Here is a 19,432-nt window from a genome sequence, read left to right on the forward strand (position 1 = left end):
ATGCCCTCCTGCTGAGCAGAGCCCTGGCCCTGGCCCTGCCCTCCTCTCCTCCCCCAAGGCCAGTGAGAAGTAAACAAGGCTGCAGCTGGGGAACCCCCTGGCAGGGCCCTCTCGCCTGCGGGGAGAGGTCAGGTGGTCTGACCAGCAATGAGTCAGTGTCCCATGACCACCCATCATAACAGGGGGGATCCCCGCCCCACTGCCACCTAGCTCGGTGACATTTTAACAGGCAGCCACGCCGCCGAGGTGGGGAGTAGGGAGCAGTACTCCAGAGCCCACAGAGGCCCCAGTGGCAGCAGGGAGACCAGAGCCAGCCAGACCCTGTCCCTGGGGTCCCAGGCCCCCTTCTGAGATCTGCTGCCGTCCCCTCCCAGGACTCCATGAACCTCCCCTGTGCCCACTGGGACATGAATCAGAAGACCCACCGTCCACCAGTTCTGTCACCTTCAGGCATACGAGAAGCCGCTCAGTTTCCCCATCTCTGAAATGGGACTAGAAATGGGGCTCCTCCCAGGGAGCTGGCTGGGATTTGGCTGCCTTTGGGGACATCAGCTGGGATGTCAGGAAGGAGACTACAGTAGGGTTTGAGGTGCGGAGCAGAGAGAGACATGAGTCAGGAGTTTCTGGGGGAGGAGCAGGGGTGGCCGGGGGGTCATCTGACTGGGTTCATTGCCCTCTCTAGGTTGTAAACCCCCAAGGCCTCCTCCCTTACAAAAGTAATCCCATCCCTTGACCACGGATTTCTGATGTTCAGTGTATTTTCTTTGGGGTATGGAGTCAAGCCTACAGGTGGGTGCTGGGGCAACCAGAGACAAGGCCATGGCAGGACTCCGGCCACAATGCTCTGGGCCACCTTGAGGAAACTGAGGCTCACAGGGGATTAGGTTCCTCCAGAACCCAGCTCGGGGTCCGAGGGCTGAGTCTTATTTCTCCGTGGAGGAACAGTATGCTTCGTGGGTGGGAGCTCCACACCGTCCTCCACAAGGGAGGAACACCCCCTCCTTGGCTCCGGATCCTGCCAACTCGTTCTACCTGATGACTTTCCCCAGGCTCCTCCCTATCTGGAACTCTCCCTCCTCCTCCTGCATTGGCATCTCCTCCATGGGGGGAGGCCTTTCCTGAGCACCCCCTTGGGAAAACGCACTGGATGTTACCTCCTTTTAACCCCTCCTGCAAAAGTCCACAGCCCAGCCAAGAGGTGTGGGGGGCTGTGGCAGGGTGAGGGCGGGGTGGGTTTGGGGGTGTTCTTAAAGAAAAAGAGCTCTGGGGCGCCTGGGTGGCTCAGTGGGTTGGGCCGCTGCCTTCGGCTCGGGTCGTGATCCCGGGGTCCTGGGATCGAGTCCCACATGGGGCTCTCTGCTCAGCGGGGGCCCTGCTTCCCTCTCTCTCTCTCTGCCTGCCTCTCTGCCTACTTGTGATCTCTGTCTGTCAAATAAACGAAATTTAAAAAAAAAAAAAAAAAAGAAAAGAAAAGAAAAAGAGCTCTGGGTACAGGAGTGGTGCAGTTGGTTAAGCCTCCAACTCTCGGTTTCGGCTCAGGTCGTGCTCTCGGGTCGAGAGATCGAGCCCCAGGTTGCGCTCCACACTCAGCAGAGTTGGCTTGGGAATCTCTTTCTCTCCCTCTCCCTTTGCCCTCCCCCCCACCTGCTGTCTCAAAAATAAATATATAAATGTTTTTAAAAAAAAAAAAAGAAAGAAAGAAAAGGGGCTCAGGGTGTGCACCATCAGGGAAACGCAGTAAAGCCGCAAGGCGTCATGATTGGAAAGTTCGGGAATGCTAAGTTGCCGGGCATGTAGCTGGAGGACAGGAGCGTCAGTCTGGGCTCAGCTGCCTGCATGCCATCCCATGGGGGCGGGACACTTGTCCCAGAGGGGCCACTAAGGGACACCCTCTGCACGTGACAGTGCTCCTCCGTGGGCAGCAGCCTGCGGAGGCCATTCTCATCAACACTGAATGAGGGAAAGGAAGCACGCCAAGGCCCAATTCGGGCCGTATGTTTAAATACTTGTCAGAAAGCTCGTGGACACCTGGGTGGCTCAGTCGGTTCAGCATCTGCCTTTGGCTCAGGTCATGATCTTGGTGTCCTGGGTTCAAGTCCTGTATCAGGCTCCCTGCTCAGTGGGGATCCTGCTTCCCTCTCTCCCTCTGCTGCTCCCCTGACTTGTGCTTGCTTGCTGTCTCTCAAATAAATACATAAAATCTGAAAAAAAGAAGAAAGCAAGCAAGCTCAGTGCCCAGGCTAGGCGGTACTAGGGACCTCGCTAGCTGAGCCACATGCCTGCCGCGTGCCTGGCCAGGAACAAATGTGCAGCCAGAGCTTGGCCCAAGGTGGGAGTCCCTGGAGGGAGCCACAGGCCACCTGGGTAGAGGCTGGACTGGACCTCGTCCTCACTGCTGTTGCCCATTGGCCAACCCTCTCTCAATTCTGTGTCCCTGGGCCCTTAGCCCTGGGTAGGTCCTTCCCCTGTGGAGATGCCAGCAACGGCACTGGTTTTCCCCACCTACAGCACCAAGGAGAGCAACCCCACTGCACACACATCAGATCTGGTGGTCCCCTAAGGCCATTGATTACTCAGAACCTACCCACGCCTGGGTGGAGGCTCAGACAAGGGTCACCAGTGTCACGGACGGAGATCCAGAGATCCGATGGAGCCAGACCTTGCAAGCCTCTCCCATTCTTTTGCGCACTGTTGTGGGCCCCCAGGGGGCCAGCCTGAAGGCAGATGGTTCTGGAATCATCCGTGGAGAGGCTTGGTGGTATGGGGGAGCGGACCATGATGAGACAGTGCAGCAACCCTAGACAGGTTTAGGCATCCCAGGCTGATCCAAGACAGAGACCAGAGGAGGCATCTGGGCCTGGCAGAGCAGGTGGCTGCAGCTGGAGGCAGAGGGGTGGGGGCGGGGGCTGAAGTTCCCCTTGATAAAAGTTTGGGTGAGGGGCGCCTGGGTGGCTCAGTGGGTTAAAGCCTCTGCCTTCAGCTCAGGTCCCGGGGTCCTGGAGTCAAGCCCTGCATCGGGCTCTCTGTTCAGCCGGGAGCATGCTTCCTCCTCTCTCTCTCTGCCTGCCTCTCTGCCTACTTGTGATCTCTGTCAGATAAATAAATAAAATCTTAAAAAAAAAAAAAAAAAGTTCGGGTGAGAGAAGGAAGTTTACAGCCCTCACTGTTGCATTTCACATGCATTTCTAATTTCCTTTAAGGATGGAAATTGTCCCTTAAGGATTCATTTATCTCCAAGGGCTAAGTGGAGCGTGGGACAGGGACATGCCCAAGCTTGGCCAACCAGAGCACTGTGGCATCCCGGGTCAGGGCTGGGTGGGTAACCCTAGCTGGCCACCAACCCTGACCTCGGCCTCGGAGTTCCTTGGTCCCCGGCAGGCCTGACGCTGTATCACGAGATGCCTTGATCCAGTTGATTTGGGTTTCAGTCAGTGGTAAGTTCAAGTACTACCGACCACCCGTCACGCCTGCCCCGGGGCCCCCAATGACAAGGATCCTCTGCACAACGCCGGCCAGCAGCCCGGGGCTCAGCTGTGACCCTGTGGTGCCTCCAGACCCCTGGCAGGTTCCTGTTGGTCATACATTCAGATAATCACAGTAAAACACTCACCAAGTGCTTCTCTTTTGCCAGGAAGCAGTCTGAATATTTTATGTATGAACTTACCTGCTCCCCTGAGGTAACGTCACACCGTTCGTTCCAGCCCAGGACCTGAGACAAGAGCCCCATAAGACTTATAGGCCAGAGCATGTGTTTATTTGCCAATGTCAAATCTTCTGTCCCTGTCGGGGAAGCCCATAATGTTCAGACGGTCGCACCTGACAGCCTGGGCAGGAACTACCACAACCAGAGTTCCCCTACGACCCGTGAGAGATGCCTGGCTTTGAGAAATATACCGTTATTAAATCATGGAAATGTGCGGTTATGAAGCCTATCCTGACTGATTATTATCCCCACTTTTCACCCCAGGGAAAGAGGCAGAGAAAAGATTCAGTAACTTGCCCAGAATCAGGATTATGAACCCAGGCAGGCTGCCTCTCTAGTCCACGCTCTCGACCTCAACAATATACAATCCCCTGAAGGTTGTCCTGCACCTATCGACTTCATCTCCAAAACCCTGTCCCCCATTCCAGACCGTCTTGCTCCCAGATGCCTGCATCAGGGCATCTACCTCTACCACTACGCTTTTAGGTTCAGTACCTAGGGCCTGTAAATTAAATTGACCAAAAAAAAAAAAAAAAAAAAGATTAGCAAGAGAAAAGTCAGAATTTTATTTCAGTACTAGGCAGTTAGAATTTGGGGGCTGATAGCCCAACTTAATAGGGAAAGCAGAGGAGGAGATGGTACTTACGATGGAAACAAAAGACTTCTAGGAAAGATAAATGGCTGCTCAGGATAACGGATGAGAGGTATTAATTGATGGTTTTGTAACAATGGGCTTATCACGTTATAACAGCCACTCTGAAGGGGATTTAGAACAACTGAGTTATTTTGGGAGGCCTTGCTTTCAGGCATATAAGGGAGTTCAAGGAAAAGCCTATTTTCAGATGTTTTCAGCTCGATACAATTTTCATGCCCCAGGGATGTATTCTGGACTCCTTCACCTACAAGGGCCCTTTGCTCATCTCCCTGCTTCCTTTCTTCCTCCCTCTGGCCCCTTCCACACATCTCTCCCCTCTTGCTGTAGTGATCTTTTCAAAATGTCAGTATGACCATCTCAGTCCCTGGTTTGGATGCTCCCCAAGGTAGCTCCAAGGGTAAAACCCCCAACCCCTGACAAGGTGTGCAAGGACTTGCTCCCCACCCACCCCTTCTCTCACTGAGCTGTAGGGACTCCTTCCATGGCTGATCCAGCTGACCCCCTCTGCTGGGGCCAGTCCTCCTTCTCCCCTGGGGCATATCACTAACCTCATCTCCCCAGGAAGGCCCACTATCTTCAGACAAAGAAACTTCCCCCACTGTAAGCTTTCTGAGCTCCATGGACTTTACCTTTCCAGGACTGGGTGGAGTGGCCAGAGACAGGATGCCGGCTGGGTAATGTCCCGGCTAGTGTCCCTGGTATCATTGGTGACTCAGGCATGTCTGACACACGGCGAACACTCAGAACATTGGTTATGAATGAAAATGGAAATGAGGTGTCCAAGGAAAGAAGGGACCGCTGAGGGCCAAGGTGAGGCTTAGGGCAGGACTTCCAAACTCTCAGGGGGGCAGGAGATTCCCTTAGCACCTGGAAAGGACGAAACATGCTTAGAACCATGTTTTGAAATGCTTAAAATATATTGCATTACACAAGGAGTACTAATATTGAAATGCAATTATCAAAATATAAAAACACGGGGCGCCTGGGTGGCTCAATGGGTTAAAGCCTCTGCCTTCGGCTCAGATCATGATCCCAGGGTCCTGGTATCGAGCCCCGCATCAGGCTCTCTGCTCAGCACGGAGCCTGCTTCCTCCTCTCTCTCTTCCTGCCTCTCTGCCTACTTGTGATCTCTCTCTGTCAAATAAGTAAATAAAATATTTTAAAATATACATATATAAAAACACAAATGTGGGAGGTGCCTGCCCGGCTGGCTTGGTCCATGAACTCTTGATCTCAGGGTCCTGAATTTGAGTCCCACGTTGGAAGGGGGCTTGAATTCATGAGCCTAAGCTCATGACCCTGAGATCAAGGGTCCTGTGCTTTACCAACCGAGCCAGGTGCTGCACCTGTGATTCTTTATTAACTCATTCCATTAAAACATAGAGAGGCAGGGCTGATAAACACCAGAATCACCAAGCAGAAGTGTGTCACTGCTCTTCAGAGGCACCTGCGACACCCGCAGTCTGAAAATCCCTGAAATTTCTGTTCAGTGGTCTCAAATACCACTCATTCTGCCCAACTTCCCTCGCCTCTGTTCATAACTGGAGGAAATGCTGCGTTGCAGTTACAGATTAATAAACATTTAAGATGGATTTTTTTTTTGTCATCTTATCTCCTAGATCTCCCCAGTTCCAGGTCCCTGGACCACAGGTTGAGAAGCCCAGGAGAGAAGGATGGAAAGACGAGCCATTGCCAAGGGCCATGCCAGAAAATCTCCAGGAAGGCAAAGTGGGCTGAGGGTTGGCAGGTGATTCCAATATGGGGGAGTTTTCACTCTGTAGGAGGCAAGACAAGGGAAGAAGGACAAACAGCTTGGAGTCTGGGGAGAGAGCAGGACTTTTCTGTACCCGTTTGGCTCCCTGCTTTCTCCTGGATGGGGATCAGAGTTGCCAACCCCGGCACAGAAGCTGAACCCTTGGGTGAGGGGGTCCTGCTCCCCAGACCTGAAAGGGCCTGGAGGGAGTCTGGCTGTGGACAGTCCCTGGGGAATGAATTATTTCAAGGGCACAGAGAGCAGTGGAAAACTGCATGGGGGCCCAGCAAATGCTCCCGTTTCAAAGGAGAAAGGTAGGAGTCTTCCAAGAGCTGGGACGGCAAGACCCCCACCACAGTGGGCAGAATGAATGAATGAATGAATCCAGGAACAAATGAATTAAGGAACACCCGGCCTCCCCTCCCGGGGATGTTACTTCTGCAAGCTTCTGGTCTCTTGCCAGGACCACCCCACTTCCAGCCCCCTTCTGGTGGCAGCACCGGCTTTCTTGGGGATGTCCCTTCTCTCCCTCAGCTTACAATCCCAGCAGCACATTCGGGCATAGCATTGACAAACTGGCAGGTGTGTGGGGAATCCCTCCTGGGGAAGACTGCTCCCAAAACGCCATAGCTTGGACCCCTGTGGCTGCCCAACCACCGGCTCAGGTGTGTGGCCCCCTCCAGCCTAGAGCCGCTAGCCCCTCTCCCACTCCCCTTCACTCCAGACCTTACACTTCCCAAAGTCAATCACCACCCTTTTCCCCCACCATGGCCCTGGATAGTCCCATTCTTGATAGAGGTCTTGCAATCCCCAGGATTCTGTCTCCATCCCTGGGGCACCCCTAATTCTGGTTCCTCCTCCCCAAAGCCAGAGTGTCCGTGGGAGGGGACTCAGATGAGTTTCCCAAACTTTTGTCACAGACAGGCCATCTCTTTAATTTTTATTGGTTTAATGATTTTCCTTAAATCAACTCGCGTTTAAACTTAAATAGACATTTAGAAAAATTTAAAAACCCCTGTATCACAGTCCAGATGAAAAACCTTTATCCCTTGCCACAACCAGTAGATGCCCTGTAAAAACACAGGAACACAGTTTCCTTCAGAAGACTCCAGCAGGGGCGCCTGGGTGGCTCAGTGGGTTAAAGCCTCTGCCTTCTGCTCAGGTCATGATCCCAGAGTCCTCTCTGCCTGCCTCTCTGCCTACTTGTGATCTCTATCTGTCAAATAAAAAATCTTAAAAAAAAAAAAAAGACTCCAACAATGGCTCAGTGGGTAAAGAGCCTGCCTTCGGCTCTTTGGGTCATGATCCCAGGGTCCTGGGTTCCGGCTGGATGTCTGCTTCTCCCTCTCAGACCCCTTCCTTTGCCCCTCCCCCTGCTCATGTGTCCCAGAGTTCTCTTTCTCTCTGGAATAAAAAAAGGCGGGGGGCACCTGGGTGGCTCAGTTGGTTGGGCAACGGCCTTCCTCTTGGGTCATGATCCCAGAGTCCTGGGATGGAGTCCTGCGTGGAGCTTCCTGCTGCCGGTGAAGCCTTCTTCTCCCCCTCCTCCCTGCTCTTGCCCTATCTGTCTCGCTCTCTCCAATAAATAAAACTTTAAAAAAGAAGAAGGAAAAGAATCCAACAAGACCTCGTGTCAGTTCATAAAGTTCATTAGGGGGCCACTGGGTGGCTCAGTCGGTTAAGGGCTCAGGTCATGCTCTTGGGGTCCCGCGATGGGGCCCAGGGACAACCGGCTCCCGCTCAGCGTGGAATCTGCTTAGACTCTCTCTCCTTACTTGCTCCCGACATAAATACCTCTACCGAGGCTCCTGCCTAGACCCTCCCGTGCTCCCCGGAGCACATCCTATCCCCAGATGTGGACCCGGTCTGGAAGGAAAAACAAACCCCCAGCGACTCCTGGTCTGAAGCCTCTTCCACCGGGCGGAGCCTGCGAGCAATGCTGGGAACCAGGACTCTAGGAACTGAAAAAGGGGGCTCCCCAAATGCCCGGCCCGAACCTCAGGAGGACGAATCCTTTCACCGTTTGCAGTTTGCACCCTCCCCGGTTTCACCGAGGGCTGGGGAAAGAAGGAGGCCGGAGCGCCCCGCGGTGAGGGGAGAGGCGAGGGACCGCGTGGGGCTGTGGCCCGCCTCACCCTGAGGTTCCCTCTGCCTCCCACCTACCCGCGCCACCCCGGGAGCCAGCCCCCCTCTGGACTGGCCACCGTGCCCAACACCCGCGTAACAGCGGCTCTTTTGCTCGGAAAAACGGCCCGCTGCCCGCACTCTGCGGAGCAGGAGCGCCTCCGGCAGCCCCGCGCGCGCCCTCATCCCGCCGACTGAGAAAGATTCTCGAAGGGGAAGCGCCCGGGGCGCGGTGCAGGCAGCGGCCACTCGGGCCGGCCTCCCAGCTCTAGGCACGGCCAGCTCCAGCTGCACCTCACCCCCTCCTGCCCGCCCCATTGTCCCGGGGTAAAGGGGACGTGGGGTCCGGGGCTCAGCTAGAGAGGGGCAGTGGGTCCTAATGGAGAGGTTAAGAAACCGGGGTCCAGGCCGCCGCTCCCCACCCCCGGCTCGCCACCTCCCCCGCAGCCGACCTGCACTCACGAGGCCCCGGCCTCGACCTACCCGAGGCGGCCCGACCCTGGGGCCGCGCTAGCCCACGCAGGGAGCCACGGTCCCGGGCCGCGCGGGCGGGATCCCGGGAGCCGCTACCCCACCCCGCCCCCTCGCGGTGCTGGCGGCGGCAGCGGGTGATGCGGCCCCTTTAAATCTGGGCCGCCCCGCCCTGCGCTGCCGACTCCGCGGCGGCCCCGGATCCAGGCCGGGCCGCGGCTCTCGCCGCCCAGCCTCGCCGAGCCCATCCCGGCCCGGCCCAGCCGCCCAGTCGAGGCCGCCCGCGCCGCCCGCCCCGCGCCGGCGAGGAACCGTCAGCGCAGCGCCCGGCCCGTGTCCCCGGCGCCGCCCGCCCGCGCCCCCGCCCGGCCCCGGGCCCCCAGCCCCATCCCGCCCCGGGGCCGGGGCCCCCCCACCGCCTCCCGGCCCCCCGCGCCCCGGCCCCGGCTCCCCGGGCCATGCGGCCTCGGCCCCGCCGGCGCCCGCCGCGCACCCGAGGAGATGAGGCTCCGCAATGGCACCTTCCTGACGCTGCTGCTCTTCTGCCTGTGCGCCTTCCTCTCGCTCTCCTGGTACGCGGCGCTCAGCGGCCAGAAAGGTGAGCCCCTCCCCCGCCGGGCCCCGCGCCGCGTCCCGCACCTGGGCTCACCTGGGCGCCGGCGGCCGGAGCGGGGGCCGGCCGGCGGCCGCGGGAGGCGGCCGGAAGCCGACGCAGGCGCCCCTTCCCCGCCCGGGCGGCGCGGGAGTACGCCCCTCCCATCCTCGCCCCCACTTGTTTGCTGCGGGAATAGCGAAATCTCCTCCGGCCTGGGCTGGGCCGCCGGGGCCGAGCGGTCGGCGGGGGCCCGGGGCGGCGCTCCGGACCGCGGGACCGGCCTCGGTGAGTACGGCTGCGCCCGTCCTAGGGCTGGTCGCTCCCGCGGGCGACCTGGGGACCTTGGAGTTTCCAGAGAGGGACAGAGACACAAGGTCAGGAGATGGTCGTGGCCAGGTGGCCCCAAGGTACCTTCTCCAGGCACCTGGGCAGGAGCAGGTGCAGTGTCCCTGAGACAGGTGCGAGGGGGCAGCCCGGCAGCACCCTCCACCCCACACCACCTCTCCAACGCAGCGTAAGGTGGGGGGCCGCTCTCTGGGGCCTCCGCTGCCCTCCTTCATGACGTCTGGCGCCAGGATTCCTCGGCCGGGACCTGGGTGCTGGGGGAGAACTCCCGTGGCTGCTGGCCTGGTGAGTAGCCCGCCGAGCCTGGCTACCCGTTAACTTATTTCGTGTGGTCTCATCAGACCTCCACCCCTCCACCTGAAGTTTGGACAGGCTGGCCAGACTACCACCACTCCTCTGAGCTTGGTCTGCACACCTGGGGATGGGGGCAGGGGCAGGCAGCAGCTCTGGCTGAAGTCGCTTGATGTTGGTTGGGACTGGGACAGCTGGGGCTGAGGAGGCCCTCACAGGCCTCATTCTTCCTGGCCTGCAGCATAGGAGCCTCCGGGAAAAGCTGCTTCCTTCCTGCCTCCTGGCCTTCCTGCGGGAAGTCTAAGCGGGATGGGCTGGGGCCAGCTGACCCTCTGCCTCCCTCCTACCTCCTGCTTCCCTCTTTTCTCAACCCCATGCTACATGAACCTGGAGGAGGGACGCCTGAGGGAGGCTCTGGAAACTTCCTGACCCTCCAAGCCCCAACGACCCCCACCTGTCTCTCCTGCCTAACCAGTCCCCAGCCTGCTGCAGTCCACTGGCCTGTTTGGGTCAGGGCCTTAAGGCTCCAGGGGCCCTGAAGGGAGATCCTGGGGCCTGGCACAGTGAGGGCATGGCTGGGGCAGAGTTCTCCAGAAGTCTGTAGGTTGGGTGTGTCACCTGGGAGAAGGCACGGATGGGGCAGAGTCCTCTGTAGGTGGGTGTGTCATCAGGAGAAAAGCATGTGAGACCTTTGGGACAGTAGCCACATAAGCAGGGTGGCATGGAGACCAGGGTGGGCCTGGATCCAATGCGCTGGGACACACCTGTTTGCCCGTGAGTGGGCTGATGAGCCCTTGCACCCCATCCTCAGCCAGGTCGCGGTTCTGTGTGCCTCCTGCAACAGCCACGTGCCCTCATCCTGAGATCAGGAGTTGCAGTGCAGGTGTCCCCCCACACAACCCCTTCTCTGGGAGCCTGGCTGGCCCAGGGAACTGACCTCCAGGAGCAGCAGAGGGACAGCGGACACCAGAAGCTCCATCCAGGGCCCACCATCTCCGAGGGGGCCATCCAGGAGGCTGGCACTCCAAGCCAAAGACATGTGGGGCTCAGAGGCAGGGGTCCTCACAGAAGCCCAAAAGCCTGTGAGGCACGGTGACAGGGTGACTAGGCACTTCTCTGTCAAAGGCTCTTCCTCTTTTAGGGGGCCCGGCAAAGCCAGGTCTTTGGAGGCCTCAAGAAGAGCCTGAATCTGGGCTCTTAGGCAAACCCTTCTCCTTTGTACGTGTAGACACCTGCACGTGGGGAGACTGGGCCTGACCCCAGCTTCTGGCTGCAGTAAAGTGAGGGGTTTAGAACTAGGGCTAGCCCAGGCACCAGTACAGAGGGGGAAGGGCAGAAGAACCCGGATCAGTAAGAAAGGTAGGCTGAGAGCCAAAGAGGAAGGAGGCAACAGGAGCAGGTGGCTTCCTGGAAGCCTAGGGCCAAGGGCCAGGAAGGATACCCAGGCCTTGGCCAGCTGGACCCTGCATCCGGGTTTGGGGCCCACTTTCATAACCAGCCTTGACCAGATTTGTGCAACAGCTCCACTAGCACTTGGGCTCTGGCCCTGAGCCAAGCACCTGCTGCAGGCCCATCCCCAGGGAGAACAGCAGACCCTGTGGGGCTGGCCTCAGCCCTGCCCAGCATCCCAGCAGCCCGGATGTCAGCAACCACTGGCACCCTCCTTGCCCCCTGTGAGGGGGTTTGTGAGGCCTGGAGACGAGACCACCCTGGGCTCACCTGCACATTAACCCCACCCATTCACTGGTCCTGACACCTGCCTGTGCCCCTCTGAGCCTGTTTTCCTTCCCTAAGTACATGCCACATGGCCTGTGCCTGGCTTAAATCTGTTTCTTCAATCAAGGGGGAACCAGGGGAGGACTGTGGTCCTTGGTTCTCAGGTGTCCTGATTACTTTGCCTTTGGGTGGAAGGAGGAGTGGGAAAGGCGCCCTTGTGGGGCCCCAGCTGCTGTCCTTCCGTAGGGCCAGCTGCACCTGGGCCAGGCCTCCACCCTTCCTCCCTGGGCTAGGAAGGTGTGCAGAGAGAAAAGCCAAAGTGCCCTCAGCCCTAGCTCCCAGGAACTTCTGTCCCTTTGCCCCTCCCCTCCCTTGAGCCACCTCCCTAGCCTGTTCACCGTGGCAGTCCAGCCACCCAGCCTGAAAAGGTCGTAGGGGTGCCAGGATGGCTTTGCAGAGCCCTGCCACCTAAGGCTCAGCCCAGGGGGACAGAGCTTGAGTTTCCAGCTTTGAGAGGCAAAGACAGTGGACCCAGGACCAGGGACACCAGGGACGATGGTCCAGTTGGGGACCTTGTAGGCAGGGCAGGAGCAGGGTGGGATGCTGAGGGACAGGGCCTGTGGTGTGGAGGGAAAGAACAGAAGGGTTGGTGTGGGCCTATTGCCTTCTGGTAAGCAGAGGAAGTTCAGGACCCGGGGTTGGGGAGGCCCCTAGGAAGGGAGGCCAGGGTAGGGAGCAGGCTGGACCCAGGCCTCGGTGGCCAGGCTGCCCATCTGGCTTGTCTGCCCTGGCAGGTGAAGGTGGAACAAAGCTTAGTCTACACAAGAGAGAAGGCCTGGGAGGCGTCCTCCCTCCCCTAACTTCACAGAGCAGCTCTGAACTCCCTCCCGGGCCCTGAGCATTCCAGTCCCCGTTTCCTGTGGGACCGCTGCCCCAGAGGAAGAAGCTCGTGGTGCCTGGTGCCACCCCACTCTGGGCAGGGTGGGTGAGTGCTTGATGGGGGTGGTTGGCTCCTGTTCAAGGGGTCAGGTTTCCAGGGTAACCCGGCCACTGAACCCAGCACAGAGCCTCACAGATCTTGTAACCTGACTCTCCCCTCCCTCCTCCTGCAGGGCTGTCCCTGTGGGGCCAGCAGATGAGTCTGGAGTGCCTTAGGGAGGGCCCGCTTGGCTCACCTCCCCAGCCTCCCCCTCCCTCTGCACACCCTCCACCCCCTTCCTCTTCCCCTTGGATTTAGCTCTTAGACCTCTGCCCCTTGCAGCTTAAGGGGGGAGGGGTATCCCGAGATGACAGAAATTTGCCTTGGTCATGACCTTTGGTGCACATTGCTGGGTGGGGGTGGCCACTATCCTGGGGCATTCTGGGGGCTGGGACCCCACGGGTAAATCAAGAAACAGAAGAGCTGCCTAGGGTTGAGAGGGGAGATCTGGAAGGTTTCCTGGACTTGAACACTGGACTTTGAAACTAGGCCTCGAAGGCTTCATGGGTTTTCATTAGACCCAGAAAAGAAAAGGAGCTCCCAGGCAGAAGAGAGTGCACACGCGAAGACACAAATAGGAGACCAGGAAAAGCCGGTGTAGGGATGACAAATAGAGCAGAAGCAAGCTGAGAACAGTCCTTGAGTGCACAGCCCCACAGGACACGCCTGCACTGGCCACTGGTGGTGGCGGGGGGGGGCGGATTGTTGTTTGTCTCGTTCTTGCTCACTGGTCCCTGCCAGACCAGTGGGGCCAGGTGCTTGGCATCCTGGGAATCCCTTTCCACTGTCAGCACCCTGGGGGTGCTCCCACCCTGCCTGCACCCATAATGCCCGCAGCTGGGACCCGGCTGGAGGTTGGGACACAGGTCCTCCTGGGTGAGGGGGACACGTGCTTAGTACAGGTCTCCAGAGAGCCAGGCCCATGGGCATTCGGAGCTGTGTCCCCTTGCAGCTGCTGACTCACTGAGTGACCTGGGAGTAGTTCCTCAATTTTGTCTATTCCTTGGAGCACAGGGAGGCCCTAAACTGCAGCAGCTACCCCGTGGGGCTGGAGGGCGACAGAGAATCCAGAGCTGGTGCTTAGTGCAGAATGAGCACTGGGGCCCATTGCTACTTGGAGGACATAATGAGAACCCAGGGAGGGCCACTCCCAGAGGGACTTGGGGCTGCCTGTGACCTCCTCTGTGAACACCAGTGGGGAGGAAAGGGCAGAAGCCGAGGGGGGCAAGGGGACAGGCCAGGGAGCTAAGAAGCCTTTTGAAGAAGGGCTGCGTCCTTGTGCCCTGGGGGATACCCTGGGCATCGACCCTCCTGGAAGGACTGGATACTGCAGAAAGAACCAAGAGGGGGTTGGGGAGCCACTGGGTGATAATTCAGTCTAAGGACTGCCCCACCTGGGGCTGGAAGTAACCCCGAAGCTCTCCTTCAGCTGTCCCCTCAAAAGTGAAGATAATGGGGGAGGGGGAGAGTACTGATCCTGCCAGGGAGGATTTTTCTCCCCGCAGTGTGTCAGTGTGACCTCAAAGGGACCCTTATACACACTCCCCCTGCGCGCACGCGCACACACACGGGGCTGGCATGTGCACAGGCACAAGAACAGATGTAGGTGGACCATCGCACGGATGGGCACAAAAATGCGCGCGCGGGCACACTCCCCGGCCAGTAGGTCAGCGCTCGGCTGCCCCCTGGTGACAGCGTGCGAACTCCCCACAGGCGATGTGGTGGACGTGTACCAGCGGGAGTTCCTGGCGCTGCGTGACCGGCTGCATGCGGCTGAGCAGGAGAGCCTCAAGCGCTCCAAGGAGCTCAACTTGGTGCTGGACGAGATCAAGAGGGCCGTATCGGAGAGGCAGGCGCTGCGAGAGGGGGAGGGCAATCGCACCTGGGGCCGCCTAACTGGTGAGCGCGGGAGCGGCGCCCGCGGCGTCTGGGGAGGCGGGACGGATGGCGGGCCGCCTCGTCTGACCCATCCCTCCCCGACCCGCTCAGAGGATCCACGACTGAAGCCGTGGAATGTCTCCCACAAGCACGTGCTGCACCTCCCCACCGTCTTCCACCACCTGCCTCACCTGCTGGCCAAGGAAAGCAGCCTGCAACCCGCCGTGCGCGTGGGCCAGGGCCGCACCGGAGGTAGGGGCAGGTCCCGGCAGGGGCTGGGCGGTGGGGGGCGGGCCCCACCATCCCGCCGGTACCGACTCCTCGCGCCTCTGCAGTGTCGGTGGTGATGGGCATCCCCAGCGTGCGGCGCGAGGTGCACTCGTACCTGACGGACACGCTGCACTCGCTCATCTCGGAGCTGAGCCCGCAGGAGAAGGAGGACTCGGTCATCGTGGTGCTGATCGCCGAGGCGAGTGGGCTGGGGGGCGGGGTGGGGGGCGGGTGGAGCATTCGGGGAACACAGGGCACGAAATAACAAGGAGGAGAAATGAAAACCGAGCAACATTCTGGAGGAAAACATTGCCAGAGGTTCGATTGTCAGTTTCATTCACAAATTTATGAAAAGCTAAAAAAAACACCAAAAACAACAAAAACCATTTCAGCGCCCCCTGGTGGAGACGCCAGTTACCTAGGCTAACCCACCCCCAGGGCCCCGTGTACACAGGCCACACCTGTGGCCCCCAGGCCCAGACTTACTGGGCCCTCAGGATGGGGGGTTCACTCCCTCTGTGCATGGGGTCATCTGAAACCCGCGCCCTTCCCCCAACCCTTCTCCCAGGGCATTTGGGGTGGCAGTCAGTCTTAGGGAGGGTACTTGGTCTCCCCACAGACTGACCCACAGTACACCTCGGTGGTGACAGAGAACATCAAAGCCTTGTGAGTACTGACAGACCCATAAAACTGGTGGGAGGGAGGGGCTCTGCAGAGTGTGGGGCAGGCAGGTGCCTACTTCCCCTACATGATCCTGGCTTCTGATGTGGGAAAGGAGGCTACCTCTCTTCTCTGAAAGACAGTGGGTGTGTAGAGGTGGCCCAGCCCCCTGGAGCCTCACTCCTCCTTAGGGTGGGTGTGCTGTTGGGTGATGGCTGCCTGGGGGGCTTGAACAGAGGGACCGGGTCCAGCTAGCTCAGCGCTGCCCCAACTGCTGTGCCTAGAGACTGCCCACCCACTGGCCTTCCGTCCCCCCAGGTTCCCCACGGAGATCCATTCCGGGCTCCTGGAAGTCATCTCCCCTTCCCCCCACTTCTACCCTGACTTCTCCCGCCTCCGAGAGTCCTTTGGGGACCCCAAGGAGAGAGTCAGGTACGAGAACTCCCCCCTTCCCCGTGCACCCCGACCACCTGCTCACTGGTGCTGAGAACCCGGTCTGTGGGTGCCCAAGTCCCAGGCACTTCCTGGCAGTGCCTCCGTTTCTCCATCAGAGAACCTCTGCATGGGGTTGGGGTGGTGGGTCTGAACTCCTGAGCCCCTGCCCCTCCCCTGCAGGTGGAGGACCAAACAAAACCTCGATTACTGCTTCCTCATGATGTATGCGCAGTCCAAAGGCATCTACTACGTGCAGGTCAGCCCTGAGACCCTGTTTTGCCCCTCATCAGCCCTGGCCCCTGGTGGTGAGCCCAGCCCCACCCCAGTGCCCATCCTGAGTCCAGCCCCCCTTCTACCCACCCCTGTGCAGCTGGAGGATGACATTGTCGCCAAGCCCAACTACCTGAGCACCATGAAGAACTTTGCACTCCAGCAGCCTTCAGAGGACTGGATGATCCTGGAGTTTTCCCAGCTGGGCTTCATTGGTGGGCCCCCCCTCGCCCCGCCATGCCACGGACCTGACCAGGGGCCCTCAGTCTAGCCGAACTTGGCCTCTCTGTCCTTGACCCTGCAGCCCTGGGACCACAGAACGTCATGCTTGCGAGCTTTGCCAGGAGTGTCCCCTGCAGCCCCAGCTGGCCTGTTTCCCCTCGCCCTCTACCTCAGGATGTCGGGGTTCACCACACCTGTCTATCCCCTCTGTGCCCGCCCCTGCCTGCAGCTGGCCATGGGGCTTGCTGTGGGAGCCTTCTTAGTGACCCCTCCACGCCCACCCAGCACCCCTTCCCCCTTTCCCACCCCCAGGGAAGATGTTCAAGTCGCTGGACCTGAGCCTGATTGTGGAGTTCATCCTCATGTTCTACCGGGACAAGCCCATTGACTGGCTCCTGGACCACATTCTGTGGGTGAAGGTCTGCAACCCCGAGAAGGATGCGGTGAGCAAGGGCAGCACCAAGGGCGGGGAAGGGCAGGGGGAGGCACGCAGCCTCCAGCATGGACTGACACAGGAGACAGCCAAGCTGGGCCCTCAGATATCCCTATCCCTCTGCAGAAGCACTGTGACCGGCAGAAGGCCAACCTGCGGATCCGCTTCAAGCCATCCCTCTTCCAGCACGTGGGCACGCACTCCTCACTGGCTGGCAAGATCCAGAAACTGAAGGTGGGCTGTGCCACCCTTGGGCCTGGCTGGGGGTGGCAGGGCAAGTCCCCCTCAAGAGGGGGCCCTCTCTAAGTCTGCCGTCCCTCCTCGGGGGCAGGACAAGGACTTTGGGAAGCAGGCACTGAAGAAGGAGCACGTGAACCCACCGGCCGAGGTGAGCACAAGCCTCAAGACATACCAGCACTTCACCCTGGAGAAGGCCTACCTGCGCGAGGATTTCTTCTGGGCCTTCACGCCTGCGGCGGGGGACTTCATCCGCTTCCGCTTCTTCCAGCCTCTGCGCCTTGAGCGGTCAGTGCTGGCACCCATAGGTCCACCCCGGGGGAGGCGCAGGGAGAACACCAGGGGATAGGCCTCACCATGTGCCCCTCTTGGGCCCCCAGCAAATGACTTAACCTCACCTTCCTCAGTGTCCTTATCTGAACAGGAAGGTTCAGCATGGTAGGTACTAAGAATAAGTCAGTGCCCACAGTAGCTCTGTGACAGTGGCCCATTACCTTCGTCTTGCACAAACCAACGTCTGCCCCCGGGGTGGTCCCCCCCTGGCTCAGCGCCCCAGGGCTCACCTGCCACCCTCCTGGGCTAGGCCTGGCCTTTTCTGTGCCAGATGGGGGCCAGGGCTGCACCACCACCTCTCCCCCTCTCCCACCCCTCCCTCACCGTGGCAGCAACTCACAGGCCTGTCTGGCCGCAGGTTCTTCTTCCGCAGTGGGAACATCGAGCACCCAGAGGACAAGCTCTTCAACACGTCAGTGGAGGTGCTGCCCTTTGATGTGAGTGTGGCAGGGGAAGGATGTGCTGGAAGCCCGGCCCCTCCCACCACCACTGGCTTCAGCTCCTTTCTGTTGCCCCCCAGAACCCGCAGTCAGACAAGGAGGCCCTGCAGGAGGGCCGCTCAGCCACCCTCCGGTACCCTCGGAGCCCTGACGGCTACCTCCAGATAGGTGAGTGGGGGGCAGGCAGGCGGAGGCGGGGGTTGGGGGAATGGGGCTGGGCCAAGCGGGTCTGGGGCTCGAGGCTCAGCGCTGCCCTCCCTCAGGCTCCTTCTCCAAGGGTGTGGCAGAGGGCGAGGTGGACCCTGCCTTTGGCCCCCTGGAAGCACTGCGGCTCTCCATCCAGACGGACTCCCCAGTGTGGGTCATTTTGAGCGAGGTAAGCCAGGCAGGTCTGGGAGCCAGACCAGGGCTGAGGGCGGAGGCCTCCCGCACCTCGCTGACCCCGAGCCCTGCTCTTCTAGATCTTCCTGAAAAAGGCCGACTAAGCCGAGGGCTTCTGAGGGTGCACTCTGGCCGGCCCTGAAGCCCGCTGGGAGACCCGGGATGTTGTCGCTGCTGCCCCGGAGGGCCCGGTGCCGCCGCCGCCCCACGCCTGAGGGGTTCTGCCCGGCGCCCCGCTCCGCAGGCCTGGGATCCCCGCTGGCCCGGAGGCCCCAGGAGCTGGTGCTGCCCCCGCCCGCCCGGCCGCGGGAGGAGGCAGGCGGCCCCCACACTGTGCCTGAGGCCGGCCCGTGCCGCCCGGAACCGTTCGCATCCCCGGCCGGCTCGAGCCAGGCCGTTTTAGAAGAGCTTTTTCCTGGGCGCCCGCTGTCTCCGGCGCGAACACTGGAATGCATATACTACTTTATGTGCTGTGTTTTTTATTCTTGGATACATTTGATTTTTTCACGTAAGTCCACATATACTTCTATAAGAGCGTGACTTGTAATAAAGGGTTAATGAAGCGCGTGCCTCCTGTGTGAGTGCGCGTTCCCAGAGCTCCAGCCGGTGGCGGGAGGCGGGGCGCGGCCACCTCAGCCCGCCGGGCCGCGCAGCTCCGCACGACCTCAGCCGCACTTCCCTGAGGGCCCGGGCCTCGGGAGCGGTGACTCGAGGGTGGAGGCGGCGCGGAATCCCCGGCCGGGAGCCCAAAGCCGCCTCCGCTTCCGGACGACTGCCCCCGCCCCCAGCCAGGCACGCCCCCAACACCCATCAACCCGCCGCAAGTGCTTGCTCCTCTCAAACGCGAGGCATCCCGGATCTCCCACTTCGTGAGTCCCAGCCCTGCTCCAGTCTTCAGTCCCCAAGGCCCCGCTCATCCCGCCACGCCCCCCACCCCCGTATCTGACATATTTTAGGGTCTCCCGTCCACGTTGGAGCCTGTGCACGCGCGGCTGCCCTGCCTGGAAAGCTCCTCTCTTCTGTAGACTGGGCTAAAAAATCTCCTCTTTAGGGACGCTGTCTGGCCAGCAGGCCTTGACCAGGTTTGGTCACCCAAGGCACCCGGGCGTCCCTCCCCAGCCCCCCAGAGCGCCTGTCACAGCTACGTTGCCTGCACTGGTAGTCACTCCCACGGCTGCGCGCCAGGGTGTCTGAACATCTACACCGTGCTGGACGCCAGGCACCGAGTGCTGACCGGAAAA

The 19,432-nt window shown here is 59.9% G+C and overlaps 1 protein-coding gene across 1 annotated transcript; it reads left to right on the plus strand.

Annotated features, from left to right (window-relative positions):
* The first annotated feature begins 9,143 nt into the window (after nucleotides 1–9,143).
* Nucleotides 9,144–18,754, plus strand: MGAT4B (alpha-1,3-mannosyl-glycoprotein 4-beta-N-acetylglucosaminyltransferase B). The gene is made up of 15 exons (XM_044262508.1): nucleotides 9,144–9,304; nucleotides 14,346–14,531; nucleotides 14,622–14,762; nucleotides 14,846–14,979; nucleotides 15,400–15,446; nucleotides 15,759–15,872; nucleotides 16,056–16,131; nucleotides 16,246–16,360; nucleotides 16,680–16,810; nucleotides 16,927–17,034; nucleotides 17,132–17,325; nucleotides 17,729–17,807; nucleotides 17,891–17,978; nucleotides 18,074–18,186; nucleotides 18,272–18,754. Exons 1-15 carry the CDS (start codon nucleotides 9,208–9,210, stop codon nucleotides 18,293–18,295), a joined length of 1,647 nt encoding a protein of 548 aa, XP_044118443.1. The 5' UTR covers nucleotides 9,144–9,207; the 3' UTR covers nucleotides 18,296–18,754.
* Nucleotides 18,755–19,432: the final 678 nt, after the last annotated feature.

This window comes from Neovison vison, chromosome 1 (genome assembly GCF_020171115.1).
Source record: "Neovison vison isolate M4711 chromosome 1, ASM_NN_V1, whole genome shotgun sequence".
Taxonomy (NCBI): Eukaryota; Metazoa; Chordata; class Mammalia; order Carnivora; family Mustelidae; genus Neogale; species Neogale vison.